Here is a 16,041-nt window from a genome sequence, read left to right on the forward strand (position 1 = left end):
GTAGAATTGGAAATTGTGTTGAAAGTTCTTTGTTCTCAGACGGAAGCTGTTTTCTGCGTTTTTTCATACTGTGCTCTTGTAGACATTATTTTTAGCTGGAGTTCCTAGTTTAAATGGAGTGATGGACAATAGAGTTCTTAGCTTCTTTCATTTTGCTTCTGCCCAGATCATAAGAGCACCCACAAGGCCCAATGTGCAACTGGTTTCTGTACATTTGTTTTGAATGGCAGAGACATGTCCTGTTGAAGCTGTAAAGTGTGTGATGCAAATAAGGTCACTGAGCCTGCCCTCAATGGGTTAACCTTGGTGTGACAGCTTTGGCTTTATGTGAAAGTGGAGAAATCCTCTTGATGGCAGTAGAGTGAGACCTTTGAAAGAATTTGGTTTGTGATAAAAAATGTGTGCCTTTCTTTTTATCCAATCATCAGCCTGGTTTCTGGTCTCCAGATGCAGCCACAGTCTGACCCTGATGTTCAGGAACAGTGCACAGCTGAGGTTTCGTGCTTTTTGTTCTGAGAATATAATCAGGTCAATACCTCGTAGCTTTGAGCTTGAACTGAACTACTTCAGTCCTGCACAAGTTTTGTTGTTCTCATTGAACTTTGATGGAATCTGGTTGTAGTTTGGCAGCGGCTTACGTTTCTACAGCGACACAGTCCCTACAGTTATTACATTTTTTAGCTCTTGTTGTTTTCTTTCCTGTCTTTGGACACACAAGAAACAAGTTTGACTCATGTGATGCTTTCAAACCTCTTACATAACTGCATGGCAGCCATTTTGTTCACTGTACAACAGTCCCTGCATGTGTTTGTTTGACACTGATGTCGGATGAAGAAAATGAAAAAAAAAATCGGTTCAGTTTTAAACGGGAACAAAACACTCTAGATAACAAAAAATTCATATAGTGAAGCGTGCATTTTCAGGGGTTTTTATAATGTTGGATATATTAAAGGCTATTCTCTCATCATTTCTTTTTCTCATCTTAATAATCTCATCATGCATGTCTTTGCCTTTCTTTGCTGTTTTATGCTGCAGTTGCCACTCACTGAATTAATTTCCCAACTGCAATAACTGAAAAGTGTGTCTCAATGTGCCGTGACAGGAGAAGAGGAAGATGGTGGGGTTAGAGTTCATCCTGTTCACTCTTCTCTTTGGAGCCCTGACTCATGCCCAGAAAGAAGACTGCAACAGTGAGCGCGACAAAACTGAACAGCCACAGTTTCACTAACACAACATGGAACATTTGTCTGATTCAAGTACTCTGTGATGTAACAGGAAAGAAGGTTTAAGTTTGTGTTTTTGTGTTCTCATTTTTTCCCTCCTAGAAATAAAAGTCTGTCCCATAGACTTGTACTTCACCATAGACACGTCGGAGACTGTTGCCCTGCAGGAGCCGCCTCCTGGAGCACTTGTGGAGAGTATCAAGGTTGCTCATTTATTTATGACTCTGTGGCTTAAAACAATCCCTATTGTTGGATTTAGTAAAAGTAACAGCCGTGTTGTGTAATGTTTTTGATGCTGTAGATATTCACCGAGCAGTTTGCACAGCGTTTGGATGATGAAGAGCTCAGGGGCGTCGTGCAGATCACCTGGAAAATCGGTGGACTGCACTTCTCCCAGAAACAAGAGGTTTTCAGTCGGTTTGCAGCCAAGAATGAATTCATCACGGTGAGTGAAGTACACCACAAAAACCTTGAGTCTTTTAAATACACCTGTTCACTTTATGTCTAATAGCCAGCTGGCCTAATTGGCACAAGTACAAAGACATGAGTTTCCTTGTTATAAAGGGGTAAACAATCGATATAGCACACATGTTGAATTCATTTCATAGTAACGTGATATTTCCTATTTGACTCTATGTTATCAATACAAAGAATCGCAGTAAGGAACATAGTTTTAAATAGCTATATATTTTATTATTATCACTTTGACCTTTAGCTCAATCAATTAAGCTGGAAACAGAAGTCAGAGGTCAGATGTGGCGAGATATCTGAAACCTTTATATGGTGTTTTATATATGTTTACAATACACACCACACTTGTTAGAATCTAAGTTATTAGTCTTTTTCTCAATTTCAGACCAATAAATCATTAAGCTGACCTTGAAGACCTTGGGGAATATAGGGCAAGTTTTCACAGCCTGTTAACCTGTGACCCCACTATACACACCTACATAGTTTTATCAGAAGTCATTCAAAACATCTTAATCTAACGTGTTTACAGAGTGTCACACCCCTAAACACAGGGATCCACTCTCTTTTAGAGTGAGCCTTAAGTGGCCACCCCAGGAAGTACAGTTTCTGGTTGTAGTTTTTCACCTGTGGAAGTTGCTGCTTGAAGAAAACCCCCAAAATAGAGAGATGGATCAATTCAACTCAAGTTCATTTTACGTATTAGCACCAAATCAAAACAACTGTTACCTCAAGGTGCTTTATATTGTAAGGTAAAGACCCTACAATAAAACAGAGAAAGGCCCAACAATAAAGAACCCCCTCCCCATGAGAAAGCACCTGGGAAAGAAAAACTCTTTTTTAACAGGAAGAAATCTCCAGCAGTACCAGGCTCAGGCCCTGCCTGTCTGGGGCTGAGGGGAGGTAGGCAAGACAAAAACCACATTGTGGAAGAGAGTCGACTAATAATAATAACTAATGATTAAATGCAGAGTGGTGTATAAACACATAGTGAGGGAAAAGAAGTGAATGAAGAAGAAACATTCAGTGCATCATGGGAAGCCCCCAGCAGCCTAGGGCGAATGCAGCATAACTAAGCAAGGATTCAGGGTCACCTGATCCAGCGTTAACTGTAAACATTTAAGCCTCATCCTATCAGGCTTCTCCTTTAATGTTTCTGCTGAAAGCAACCCATATAACATAAAATAACACCAATTTTATAACTCATCCTTCATGATAACGCCTCTGATTTTCTCTGTTTCCAGGGTGTGAGGGGAATCAGGTATTTGGGTAAAGGGACCTTCACTGATTGTGCCCTCAGAGCCATGGCAAGGGAGATACAGAGCTCACCCTCATACCCCAAGGCCCTCCGATTTGCTGTTGTCATCACTGATGGTCATGTGACTGGAAACCCGTGTGGGGGTATTAAGGTGGCAGCAGAGGAGGCTCGTGACAAGGGCATCCATATCTTTGCTGTTGCAGCATCGAATAACATAGAAGAGCCTGGGCTGAGGGATATCGCCAGCTCTCCAGTGTCCCTCTACAGGAATGAATATGCAGCTGTGGACTTCAGCCAGAACAGAGTCACGATAGATACGCCAACTATTGATCGAATCATCAAGACAATGGTGACTTCCAAACACACACGCATAAACAGTCACAGCTACTGACAGCTACTGCTAACGTTTTGTTTCCTTTGTCTTCACAGAAACATCTGGCATATGTAGAGGTAAGACACACCTGAGAATCAGAAGAGGATCAGTTTATGAGCTGCCTTCCTTTATCTTCACTGACTGTCTCTCCTTGTGTCTTGTGAACCGCAGTGTTACAATGTGTCCTGTCTGGAGACAAAAGGGCCTCCTGGTCCAAAAGGCCACAGGGGACAAAAAGTGAGTTTAACTCACACACAAACACTCATGCTTAGAGCACTTTCACCTATGTGACTTTGATCCTCACAAATGTTTTCTCGTCTGAACTCGATGACTGCAGGGAGCTAAAGGAGACAGTGGCGAGCCAGGAATAAAAGGAGAAAGAGGTCGCCCAGGAGACCCCGGTATCGAAGGTCCAATCGGTCAGCCCGGTATCAAAGTAAGAAGCCACACTTTCGCCTACCCATCATCCTCATCAGTGCAACTCTTAACATTGATTTAGGCTTTATAATGACAAATGGTTTTCTTTGTCTCGTCTCTGTAGGGAGAACCAGGTCTAAAAGGCGAGAAGGTGTGGCTTTTGGATTTTTTCAACTATAAATGGCCTATGGAGATGTTTGAAAATGAATGAAAGTAACGTCTGTGTTTCTTATACATAAAATGACTACTGACTTTTGTCTGACTACAGGGAGAGATTGGAACTCAGGGGAAAAAGGTATGTCTAATCTAACTTCATCTCTAAATAATCATTAATGCTGGAAGGTGATTTGCTTTTCTCATCTAACTGTTTCCTCTTTGTTCTTATTAGGGTGTGGCTGGCATCGCAGGACGCAACGGGACAGATGGGCAGAAGGTAGGACTCAAGCAGTCTTTACTTAAATGCTCTTATTTTGAAATGAAGCTCACAGTTTTTGATCATGGGATGCTTTTCTGATGTATTTGTCGTTGTCTTTAGGGTAAAATTGGGCGAATCGGCGCTCCAGGCTGCAAAGGAGACCCAGGCGACAGGGTATGTCACGTCACTGATTACTATTCAAAACTATTATTACATGATATCTATTTATGGTCTGTTTTTTTGACGGTTTGCAGGGTCCTGACGGTCACCCTGGAGATGTCGGTGAACGTGGTCCTCCCGGATCTGGTGGAGACAAGGTAGATGGTCGCTCCTGCTGTAAAAATAAAAAAATAAAAAAATCTATAATTTGTTCAAGAGGTGATGAAAGTCTGCTTAATTGTCTTTAGGGAGATCCTGGGCGCCCTGGAAGATCTGGTCCGCCTGGCCCAGATGGAGATGGTGGACCAAAGGTAAATTCTGTACCAGCGAACAGACAGAATAGCAGCATGGAAGTCACATTAGTATGATCAGTGTTGGAGGTGAGAGACTAAACTCTGGTGTCTCATCCCCAGGGAGAGAGGGGAAGTCCTGGATCACCTGGTATTCCTGGAGCGAAAGGAAACACTGTAAGATGCATCCCCACATAAATAACAAAGACACACTCATTCACCTGCTTCAAGGCGCTGATTGCTGTGTTGTGTGTTTTTAGGGAACCCCTGGAGTCCCAGGTGTTCGAGGCGAGAAGGTGAGAACACCTGTTTCATTTGCCAGCAGTCGTTCTCCTGCGAGCTTTGTCTTTATGTGGCATCACAGCTGCCATGCCTTTTTTTGTTTGTAGGGTAGAAGAGGAGACTATGGTCCAAAGGGTTCACAAGGGCCTCCAGGCACTAAGGGAGAGAAGGTATGTTTTTATGTACACACTGACACAAATCGTAAATGTCAGGTTCAGGTTCCTTTATTTGTAGCTAAAGGTGGTTTGGTCTACAGTAGGTGAGCAACTCATCGACATACACATGCAAAACACAAAACAACAGATAAGCAAAAGAAATGAATAGCACTAAATAAATGATCAACTCTGCATCACGAAGGATATAAAAGCTGATTTGTTCATCTGGTTGATGGAACAAAAACGTTTTTATTGCATACTGTTTTGTACTTTGAACACTGCCAGCCTTCATGAAGAAGGAAGAAACTGAAAGTCAGTATGCAAAGGATGCGAGTGGTCAAAGTGAGATCGAAGCAGCCGACCACTGGAACTGTCTGGCCTCAGCTGTGGCTCACCAATCAGCCTTTTAGACCAGTCAACAGCTTAACTGAGAGAGTTTTTGTTGCTTACAGATAAGCATCTGACCTGTGCCAACAAGGAAAAGGATAGACTAAGAAAAAAGAGTTTCCTCAGAAATGACAGAGGTCGACTTTTTGCGCACAGCTCCAAAGTATGCTTCAAAGTCCAATCAGTCAGTAAAGGCTCCAAGATTTTTTACAAGACTTTTTTGTAAATATCTTTTTGTTTTTTTACATGTCACCCTGACATCTACTAAATCATCCAGGACAGCGCTGTGGTTGGTCTTATCGTCTGAGGTCCCACTAACTTTTACATCAGCTGCGGGATGAATTATTCGCATATCCTCAAATGATTTATCTCTTAAATCGGTTTTATTATTCCACCACTTGGAGGCTGAAGGGCGTTTTTTACTGTGTTTCAGGGTGAAGGTGGGCCTGAGGGCCAGAGGGGACTTCCCGGTGAAACTGGAGGCGATGGGGCAAAGGTAATATGAACTGCGGTGTCACATTCATTGTTTCATTGTCATTGAACACTATACACTCTTGAGCTCTTTAATCTACTTGAGTTTGTTACATGTGCACTTTTCTTTGTTCTGCACAGGGTGACGTTGGCTTGCCAGGACCTAGGGGACCAGCAGGCCCACCAGGAGAGCCAGGAAGAATGGTGGGTTAAAAGTCACATTTGAGAACTATATTTAAAAGTCCCTTAAAGACACATATGTTAATCCACTCTCCATTTACTCTGCTTGTATTTTAGGGTAGCAGAGGTGACCCTGGTGATGCTGGACCAAGAGGAGAGCCTGGAAACGTCGGACCAAAGGTTAGACTCTCCACGTTTGTTTCTGTGGTAGCTTTCTTCATAGATGGAGTTTCTATAGCTGCAGTTCCTTGTTTTGACTCTTTGTTTTATCGCTACTCAGGGAGACCGTGGAAGAGCTGGCTTTAGCTATGCGGGATCAAGAGGAGAACCGGTAACTTAGAATCAATGCATTAACACTGCTTATAGTTTCTGCCTGACATGGCCAGGTGATGAAATTTTTCCCGATAATACGCAGGGTGACAGAGGAGACAAGGGTAAGCGTGGACCTCGTGGCACCAGAGGTGACTGTGGTCAAAAGGGTGAACCTGGACTTAAAGGAACTCCAGGACAACCAGTAAGTAGCACTTCGGATGAAGTTTGAAGTTTCTCTTTCGCTCAAAGGAAAGCTGTGTGATTTATTTCCTTCCAACAGGGCGAGCCAGGGTCCCAGGGTGAACCTGGACCAAGAGGCCCAAGAGGAGAACCTGGGCGTGATGTGAGTACACAAAAAACAAACAGACAGATCCAATATGTAGTTGCATTCGCAGTGTGATATTTCGCATTGTCTTTTTGCAGGGAGATCCTGGCCCTGAGGGGGATCCCGGCCTCACTGTGAGAATATTGCAACCAACTACACTTTTATTATGTCAGCACAAACACATGATGATGATTTAATGATGTTTCCTGTCTTTTCCTGCAGGAATGTGACGTCATGAACTACATCAGGGAGACGTGTGGCTGCTGTGGTGAGTTTGTTTGCCCCTCTCTAAACATTCATGACATCAGACTGCTCTGTTAGATTGTCAGACCTTCACAGCGTGCTGCGTTTTCATCTCTAGACTGTGAGAAACGTTGCGGACCGCTGGACATCGTGTTTGTTATCGACAGCTCAGAGTCTGTGGGTCTCACCAACTTTACCCTGGAGAAGAACTTTGTCATCAACACCATCAGCAGACTGGGATCATTTGCCAAAGACCCTCTGGCAGACACAGGTAGATACAGCTGTCAGGCTTTAAGTTCACATCTTTACAAGATAACTCCCAATTACACCTGTTAATAAGATAGCCACGCTTGTTTCCAGGCACTAGGGTGGGAGTGGTTCAGTACAGTCACAGTGGAACCTTCCAGGCCATCCGGCTCAACGACCCCAAGATTGATTCATTGGCTGCTTTCAAGGTCTCACACAGACGGACACAAACACATGTGTCAGTTTATTTTTAGAGTAGAGAGGAGATTGTTCTTTACACTAGATGTTTTTTTTAATAGGCTGATCAGATGTGACATACTTAAGTCTGCACATGTTCCTCTCAGTACGCTGCTTAGTAGTGTCTGAGCTGCAGAAGATGGAATTCACCATCATAAAGCATGTGTCTGGCCACATATGATGTTTTTCTTATTATAAACAAATCAGAAAACAATAAAAATGATGATAAACTGCATATAACAGGTTGATCAGCCACTGTGATGTCACCCATTGATTTGGGGGCACTCATTTTAAAGCTTTCAGTTTTACATTTTAGCCAGTACTATTTCAGCTTTTTAAAAGCACATGTCCCAGGCCAAGGATGGATCGGACTCAGATCTTGGATTACAAGTTAAAACTGAAGCAACTTGCAAGTTAGAAGGCTACCATGCCCACAGACATGCCTCATTTATTTCATTTTCATTAGAGCTTTAATCAACAAACGCAACAGTACGTTGGATGGAAGATTTGAAACTTAGTACTGAGATTTTAAACTAGTTAAGAAAGTGTTTTCCAGACATCATAAATCAAATTTTAAAAAAGCAGAGTAATTTTCCCAGACTTCTTCACAATTGAGGCTTAGAAGATCTGCCCCCTGCTGGGCATTAGAAAGAATGTAAGAAGTGTAATCCAGCTTCTCTCAAACTATTGTTTGTTGCAATTGCTGATTACATTTGGTAAACAAGTTTAAATTTGAACTTGAATGTTGTCAGTGCAAACTTTATCCTAATTAATATTACATTAGGGTGTGTCTAAAAAAATGGAAATAACCTCTGGATCTGAAAAGTGATGTCAACACAGTGGTACCTTAAACCTGCATTCTTTCTAATGGCCAGAAGGAGGCGACTCATCTGGTTGCAAAAACAAATCTGACTCTATAGAAGTTTGTGGGAAAATATATCCACTTATCTATGGACTCATAGCCTTGAAAAACACTTCACTGTCAAATTCATGGTCTCATGTGCTAGTTTCAAGTCCTATTTAATAATACATAGTGTTCATTTTGTAATTTATGGTTCCACTAAGAGTGAAAAAGATAATAAAACAGGGTATAATTTAGGGATAGTGCCTTTCTGATCTGCAAGCTACTGTAACCTCTATAACCATAATTAAGGTAAAATGCTTAGTTTTTCACTGACATCCATCCTTTTGTTTGTTTCATTTCAAAAAACCAAGGCAGTAACTGACAAAAAAAAGGGATTCAACAAACCATTGGGTGTCATTACAGCCTATAATTTCACCTCAGCACATATTACCATAATTTTTTTTATAGAACAAGGCCGTAGTCAGACATCCTGAAGCGCCTTTGTAAAAATAATGGTGGTGATGTGACATAATACACCATGGCAAACAACTCTCATACTGTCGTCTCCATCACTCAGGATGCAGTAAAGCGTTTGGAGTGGATCGCAGGAGGTACGTTCACGCCGTCTGCTCTGAAGTACGCCTACGACAACCTGATCAGGGACAGCCGCAGAGCGAAAGCCAACGTCACTGTCGTCGTCATCACCGACGGACGCTTTGACCCCAGAGATGACGACAATTTGCTCACCTACCTCTGCAGGTGCTACTGGGGCTGTGGTTTGAGATTCATTTTTTGTGAAAAGGATCATTTTTATCTCATCGATTGTGTTTGTGTGAACCGATGCATGTGAGCAGAGATCCCAACGTTGACGTGAGCGCCATTGGTATCGGAGACATGTTTGAGCAGATCGAGGAGAATGAGAGTCTGAAGAGCATCGCCTGCCAGAGGGACGGTAAAGTAATGGGCATGAGACGCTTTGCAGACCTAGTGGCAGAGGAGTTCATTGACAAGATCGAGACCGTGCTCTGCCCAGGTAAATTCACAGAATTATTCATTATGTGCAGCATGTAGTGGACTAACCATCTTGTTTTGTTCTTCTTGGTTTGATATATTCTCTATTCTCTTTGTTTTAGATCCTTTCATCGTGTGCCCTGATCTGCCTTGTAAATCAGGTAGGATTTTTTTTTAAGTCTAAGTGTCCTGTTGTAGCTTCACTTATTCCTATAACATTTAGGCCTGGATTAGGAGCTTTATTACGGGCCACTACGCTTCAAATTAAGTACTTTTTGTTTTGCCTTATTGAAAGTTCTTCCATCGAGGTACTTTTACCTATTTATACAAATCACCCTGCATTTCCCTTCAGTGGTGGCCATTTACAACTTAAATACCGATAGATTTGCCTTCTTTTTGAACCATATTGACCCGTTAGAGTGCATTAGGATTTGGTTTCAATTTGTTAAACCGTGCGAGGAGTAGGTCAGTAGAGATCATTACACCTCCTTTGTTTTCGTGCGATGACATTTTCGGCTCAATCTAAGAATTTTCAAGCAACTCAGTGTACCTCCGACATCTCAGTTGGCTCTGTTGGTGCCTCGTGTTTGTGGGACCACGCCCACAATGTTATTCCGCCCACTCGTTGCAGGAGGGGGCATCTCTGTGGGGCAAGCCCCACCCCCCTGGAAGCCACTAGCCGAGGAAGGCAGCCCCTCATTGGTCCCCACCTCTTTGGAGGGTGTGACCAGCCTGCTGAACGGCCTGAGCGAGCAACAGTATGGGATTGGTGTGGCGACCATGGCGTACACAGCCCAGAGAGCCAAACTCGCCAAAGGAGCGGACAGGCAGCAGTGGACCCAGCTGTTCATCGACTCCTTCAAATATGTCTATGGGGACATTATGGGGGACCCAACGAAAGCCATAGGACTTTGCTAATGCTAATATGCTAACCATGCTACCTCGCCATTATGGATGCCATTGACTAATAAGCTTACTGCTGGACAAAGAATAGAATTTATTCAAACTGTGGGCATTGTTTTATTGTTTAAACTATGCAGGTGAAATATACACCTGGGCTGAACTGCATGATATGAAGCTGGTCTTTTACTAAGCTTTCAGAGAACCCTTTGTGTGAATTGACTTCAGTCAACATGTGGATTCATGATCCCTTCTGGCCTCAGAATATAAATATACATATAAACATTTATGGATATGGCACAGTCATCCTGAGTCTGCCTGTTAGTAATATGTATATATCACGTATTCCAGAACATTTTCAATTGAAATGGAAAATGAATGTCATGCATTTGTTGGAGGCAGATTTGTCTATAGAGCCATTCTTGTTATTCGGTTACAGCCGCTCCTTGATGGAGCCTCATTTTCACTGTGAATCACGAGCTCTCTGAATCACTCCGGTGACAGTTTTTTTGCTGTTTTGCACATATCCATGGTTACGGCCTTTATGGGTTTTTTTCCCTGTGAATGAATCATGTCGGTGAAAGGCTGTTACATGTGGAAAATATCTGGTTTTACACATATCACAGCATACTGTATGTGAGTCAGAGGATAGTGTATGTTGATGTTTGGTTAAATGAATTGGCACCGACTGTGAGGGAACTATTGTATGATGTGCCCTTGACTGGTGCATGGTTTTTTTTTTGGTTTTTTTGCATGTGGCTTGGCTTGCAAAGTAGGATGACTAGAAGAAAATGACCACAGAGTGGCTTCAACCAAATGTCATATTATTGTTTTAGCTCTGTGACTGCAACTTGCTGATGTGAACATTGTTCATGTTGTTCATTTTGTCTCCTGTAAAATGGGATATATTCTTTTTTTTTTTTAATGTCTTAAGAGAATAAACTTAACGAGCAAACTAAAACAGTGCCTTATTGTCAGAATCTGGGAAGGCTACTCAAAGAAATACTGAAAGAGCCGGACTGCAGCTGGCATGCATGGAATTACAGCATGTTGTTGTTTATATCTATATACATATTTTTGTTGTTGTTGTTGCTGGCTTTGACTTTTGAGCATCTGTTTTCCAGCTGTAGCTCACCGAACACCCTGCTATATATGTATGTGTGTCTGTTCCAGAGCCTGCTGTGGCTGCTTGTGTTCAGCGGCCAGTGGATGTGGTGTTCCTCCTGGATGGTTCTGAGAGGATGGGGCTGGAGAACCACCGCAGGGCCAAAGAGTTCATTGAGAATGTGGCGCGCCGTCTCGTCCTGGCTACTGGCGAAAATGACGATAGGAATGCCCGCCTGGCTTTGTTGCAGTACGGCAGCCCCTCGGAGCAGAGGGTGGAGTTCGCACTGACGCATAACCTCACAGTGATCTCCGATTCACTAGCAGGCGTCACCTACATGGATTCTTCCTCTGCTTTGGGCAGCGCTATCATCTATGCTGTCAACAATCTGGTGTTTAAGGTATAACAAATATACACAGTTTACTCATTTCCATATTGAGGGCATTTTTTTTTTCATTTGAGAAGTCCAGACCACTCCCTCCAGCTGTTTGAGGTGACACGCAGCTTGTGTGCTAGCCAACACCCGCTTGTAACTGTAAATGGCTAACAGTGCTTAATGTCTAAATTGTTGTTACTTAAAAATTAACCTAAACACAGAGACTTTTAGAGCCTGCCTCATGTGGCCAGATGAGGTACTGCAGTTTTTGGCATTTTGGTGTGTGTTTTATTTTGCAGTCCTGGTGGTTGTCTGTTTTTCCTTTGACTCCCTGGAGTTTTCACTGATTGGCTGACAACCTTATAGCATCACTACTGCCACTATGACTTCCCGTTTTTAGACTTTACACAAGCTTTTTACATGTTACATGAGCTTTAAGAGCAACCCCGGCTATAAAGACATGTTTGCGCTAAAATATGTGCTGTGCTTTCAATAATATATATGTGGTATTAAAATATGCCAAATGTTTTCCTTTTAAGCACATTTTATATAAAACTGATTTACCAGAGGGCCGCCATTTTTATTTACTTCTCAATGCACTCTGGGTAGTGACGTCATACGGTTGCACCGCATCGAGTTCACAGTTAGCAGTGCACTGGAAATGGCTTCTGTTCAACCTTTCCAGTTTGAACCAGAGCAAACCGAGAGAGGATGAAAATAGTCAACCAGTACTTAGTTTGAATGAAGATGAAAACAATTCGTCACACAAGGACGAGAGAGTGAGGGAAAACTACTGGTGTGTATGCGGCTACTGAGAGCATTTGTTGTAAAGAGTTCAATTTTATGGCAGCAGCTATCCATGGTATCGCATAACTGCATGATAAAAACATTAATAGAATTCTCATTTTTATTAGACAGTGAAATTACGATATTGTTATGTTTACAGATTCTCCATGCAACACAGTGTACCAAAACTTTGAAGCCGTATGTCTTAATCCAGATGTTCTTTGGGCAGCCCTTGTTAGTCTCCATGACCCGTATAGTGCTGGTCTACCAACTCGTAACCAGTTCACTAATAAGCAAGTTAATTAATACCGTTGCTACACTATAAAAAACAAAACAGGTTAGCTGAACGAAAGCACCTATGCTGCTGACAACCAATACATGTCATCTGCCCAGAATGCATTGTGTGCGAAAAAACATTGCTGCTCCCACGGCTCCAAAATAGTTTTTAAACAACAAAGATTTAATGAATAACAAAAACATTGTAGTTATTCTCAAGCATGTTTTTATGTCGTGGAGATAATTTGTAACATATTTAGAGTATCTTGTCACAATAGTCGGGGTTCCTTTTAAGATAATTTGGGACCTAATTATTCAATACCTTGAACTTTTAAACATTAAAAGCTAACCTAAACTCCCCCTCCAAGTAAAAGTTGCTCCTCCTTCGTGTGTAACTGTCGCAAGTATGGCGCAACAAATGCTAAAATTATATGCCACTTTATTAATATTATTTTTTTATGTTATTTTGTAGGGTAACAGTCGCTTGTCACGCCGCAACGCTGAGGTGGCCTTCGTGTTCATCACTGATGGCATCACAGCCAGAGAGCAGCTGGATGAAGGTGTGAGCGCCATGAAGAGAGCGGAAGGCGTTCCCACGGTGATCGCCATGGGAAGCGACACTGATGAGGAGGTGCTAAAGAAGGTGGCGCTCGGAGACACGTCGGCCATCTTTAGGGGAGACGATTACGCCATGCTGAACAAGCCGGCCTTCTTTGAGCGCTTCATCCGCTGGATATGCTAGAGAGGAACTGTAAAGCTAGAACGAGAATTCATGGGAGGAAAGAAGGACCTGCACCTTCAGCGTACATGTAAACACACCCTCACAGACCACACCTCTGTGGTCACTATCATTACTGGATGGAAGGCACTGAGGGGGCTACATATCCTGTCATTATGGGAGAAAATTAATTTACACAAAGCAAAAGCAGTCTATGCAGGACCAACACACACACACACACACACATGAAGACACACACAAAGACATGCAGTATCATTTGTATCACAGTTGTTCTTTTAATCTCAAATCTATATTTTCAGCCAAAGACCCTCCCAAAGGAGAGGTACGTGATTTCTGAATGTGTACCACTTTATCAGTAGGCTTTATTTTGTATTAATTTTTAGTTTGCCGAAACACATTTTTCCTCCCTCTCTCACAGACGTGTGCACACATACAGTCCTTTTTTCCAGGAAGTCAGTATTTACTTAAAAGGTGCTAAAGTAGAGAAACAAGGACAAAGCCATTTTATTTGGTATTGAATGTGTTTTTTACTTCATGTTATGCTGTAATTGTAGTTTGATCAGGGCATAAAAACATGTAGACATGTTTTAAACACAAATTACACACACAAACGCATATTCAGTAGATAATTGCACATTGATTAACACGCAAGCCTAAATGAACCAAATCTGTAAACGTGACGTCCAAATAAAGCCTATTATTGTGAACCCAGCACTGTCTGTTGTGTCTGCCAGCCTGTTTGTAATTTCTTTGACACCGGTGACTTTCCTCGGCTTTACGCAGTAACTGTTAGTCGGCTTGCCTCCTGCTGGATCTGCTGAATAATGATTCAAACCAATAAACTAGTTCTTTATATGTTTCATGCTCATAACTCTCCGTAACTAACAGCGGGTTGTATTTTTTCCCCCATTCATCCAGAGCAGGTGAGACATTAAAAGACAGGGTCAGCTTCTCTAGCAACCATGTGGATTTAAAAAAGAAAAAATGTATAGACCACACCAGCAACATTTACATCCATATCCTATAGACACCAAAGAGAGTGGTGTATAAGAAGGGTTAGCAGAAGTATGGACATTATCAGCTGTCAGATTTTTTATTCTTTTGGGATGATGTTTACATTTTAGTAGAGGTAGTCAGATCTTTTTAAAGGTATTGAGTGGTTTCGCTTTCCCGAGCCTTGACTTGTTGCGAATAGACTGACCAGGTATGATAAGAGTTTTTAAGAGTAGCTTAATTATTTCTTCCATTTCTTTTATTTTTCATATTTGCAGTTGGTTAGCAACTGTAACAGTAGAATGGCTGTCACAATAACAGTGTAATGCCTTTTTACCAATAATGTAGTTTGGGCTGTTTCCTATAGTTACAAAGGGCTTTCAAAGTTTTTACATCAGAATCAATCCTGTTGCAACCCTCCCATAAAGGACTACTTTTTTAGCTGGCCAGCTAAGTGCAGTGGTGTCATCCCAATAGAAGACAATAGAATTATCCTCAATGAGCACACCATTACAATCAGTACTTGGCTGATTAGAAAAGAGGGAGAAATCCCTAAAATACACAGCCAGAGAAATACACAGCCAAAACAGTGAGTCAGTGGGTGAAAATGCTCAATGACTGCAACTGCAAAAAGAGATAAAATTATTAAGGTGGGCTGCCTATGATCCTGGTTTTAAGACACCATTATAAGTTATTATCTCCATATGTTTAATTATCAAGGGGTTGCATTTGTGTAGTTTTGATGACTTGTGTCAGAAACCTGGTTTGGATAAAAATGATTTTTACAGATATTTGCAGCTTCGTGATTACTTCTCAAAAAACATGGAAGGTCTCTGTCCAATGGAAGTTCCTCATGTTATCCAGATATTCATGAATGCTTTTAACTTAGGCAATAGCAATGGTGTAGTAAATAAGCTGTACTGTAGTGTGGAGGGAAAGAGTAAACAGGGTTTTATGCCCTCACAAAACCTTCAGTACTTCTAAAAAGTTTTTTGTATTTTTCTGAAAAGACAGCTAATTTTGTGTTACTTTTCAAGTGCCTTCATCATTTCAAATGTTATTAACTAAAGACAGTATTTTGGCTGATGCAACTTAGGAATGAACAAAATGCATACAGCATACGTAGTTTAATTAAAAAAAAGATTACATTTATTCAAAACCGACGTTGGAATTTGGGGTTGTGAGAGTTACTGTCCCTCCTAAATGGAGGGACAGTAACTGTGTCCCTTCATTTAGGCTTGGACTTTGTATCTTTTGTAGGCTTGGACTTGACTTTGGGCAGGTGCAGTGCCTGCAGGCCCAAATATGTTGTTGGTTGGTCCACCTAATTATGATCACCTCTGGGTCCAAAAAATCAACATGGTGGTGTCCGTCACACTACACACAACACAGAGTGCAATAACCAGGGGATGAGGGCATGATGGCTGTGTACAATTTGACATCACATGTCAGCGTGTTTGTTTCAGTTCCTCAAGTTCACGAAGCCAAAGCCAGCCAGCCTGTGGCGAAAGACAAACAGCACCCCCAGCCGATGCACCAGCCAAGGAAGAGCCAACCGCTGCCGCTGCTG

General features: G+C 42.0%; 1 protein-coding gene across 1 annotated transcript in view; it reads left to right on the forward strand.

Annotated features, from left to right (window-relative positions):
* Positions 1–14,189, forward strand: part of col6a2 (collagen, type VI, alpha 2) — a 15,008-nt gene extending 819 nt beyond the window's left edge. Inside the window, exons 2-32 of the mRNA XM_063461558.1 lie at positions 1,103–1,190; positions 1,326–1,426; positions 1,525–1,668; positions 2,936–3,298; positions 3,379–3,399; positions 3,494–3,559; positions 3,660–3,758; positions 3,864–3,890; positions 4,008–4,034; positions 4,128–4,172; positions 4,275–4,328; positions 4,409–4,471; positions 4,562–4,624; positions 4,727–4,780; positions 4,864–4,899; positions 4,993–5,055; positions 5,861–5,923; positions 6,040–6,102; positions 6,196–6,258; positions 6,359–6,409; positions 6,494–6,592; positions 6,671–6,733; positions 6,814–6,849; positions 6,938–6,983; positions 7,077–7,229; positions 7,319–7,413; positions 8,863–9,044; positions 9,140–9,318; positions 9,419–9,457; positions 11,370–11,701; positions 13,212–14,189. Coding sequence (XP_063317628.1) covers positions 1,115–1,190; positions 1,326–1,426; positions 1,525–1,668; positions 2,936–3,298; positions 3,379–3,399; positions 3,494–3,559; positions 3,660–3,758; positions 3,864–3,890; positions 4,008–4,034; positions 4,128–4,172; positions 4,275–4,328; positions 4,409–4,471; positions 4,562–4,624; positions 4,727–4,780; positions 4,864–4,899; positions 4,993–5,055; positions 5,861–5,923; positions 6,040–6,102; positions 6,196–6,258; positions 6,359–6,409; positions 6,494–6,592; positions 6,671–6,733; positions 6,814–6,849; positions 6,938–6,983; positions 7,077–7,229; positions 7,319–7,413; positions 8,863–9,044; positions 9,140–9,318; positions 9,419–9,457; positions 11,370–11,701; positions 13,212–13,481 — 3,036 coding nt within the window. The 5' untranslated portion in view covers positions 1,103–1,114 and the 3' untranslated portion in view covers positions 13,482–14,189. The remainder of the gene's footprint in view (positions 1–1,102; positions 1,191–1,325; positions 1,427–1,524; positions 1,669–2,935; positions 3,299–3,378; positions 3,400–3,493; positions 3,560–3,659; positions 3,759–3,863; positions 3,891–4,007; positions 4,035–4,127; positions 4,173–4,274; positions 4,329–4,408; positions 4,472–4,561; positions 4,625–4,726; positions 4,781–4,863; positions 4,900–4,992; positions 5,056–5,860; positions 5,924–6,039; positions 6,103–6,195; positions 6,259–6,358; positions 6,410–6,493; positions 6,593–6,670; positions 6,734–6,813; positions 6,850–6,937; positions 6,984–7,076; positions 7,230–7,318; positions 7,414–8,862; positions 9,045–9,139; positions 9,319–9,418; positions 9,458–11,369; positions 11,702–13,211) is intronic.
* Positions 14,190–16,041: the final 1,852 nt, after the last annotated feature.

The sequence above is a fragment of the Pelmatolapia mariae genome, linkage group LG18, assembly GCF_036321145.2.
Source record: "Pelmatolapia mariae isolate MD_Pm_ZW linkage group LG18, Pm_UMD_F_2, whole genome shotgun sequence".
NCBI classification, from domain to species: domain Eukaryota; kingdom Metazoa; phylum Chordata; class Actinopteri; order Cichliformes; family Cichlidae; genus Pelmatolapia; species Pelmatolapia mariae.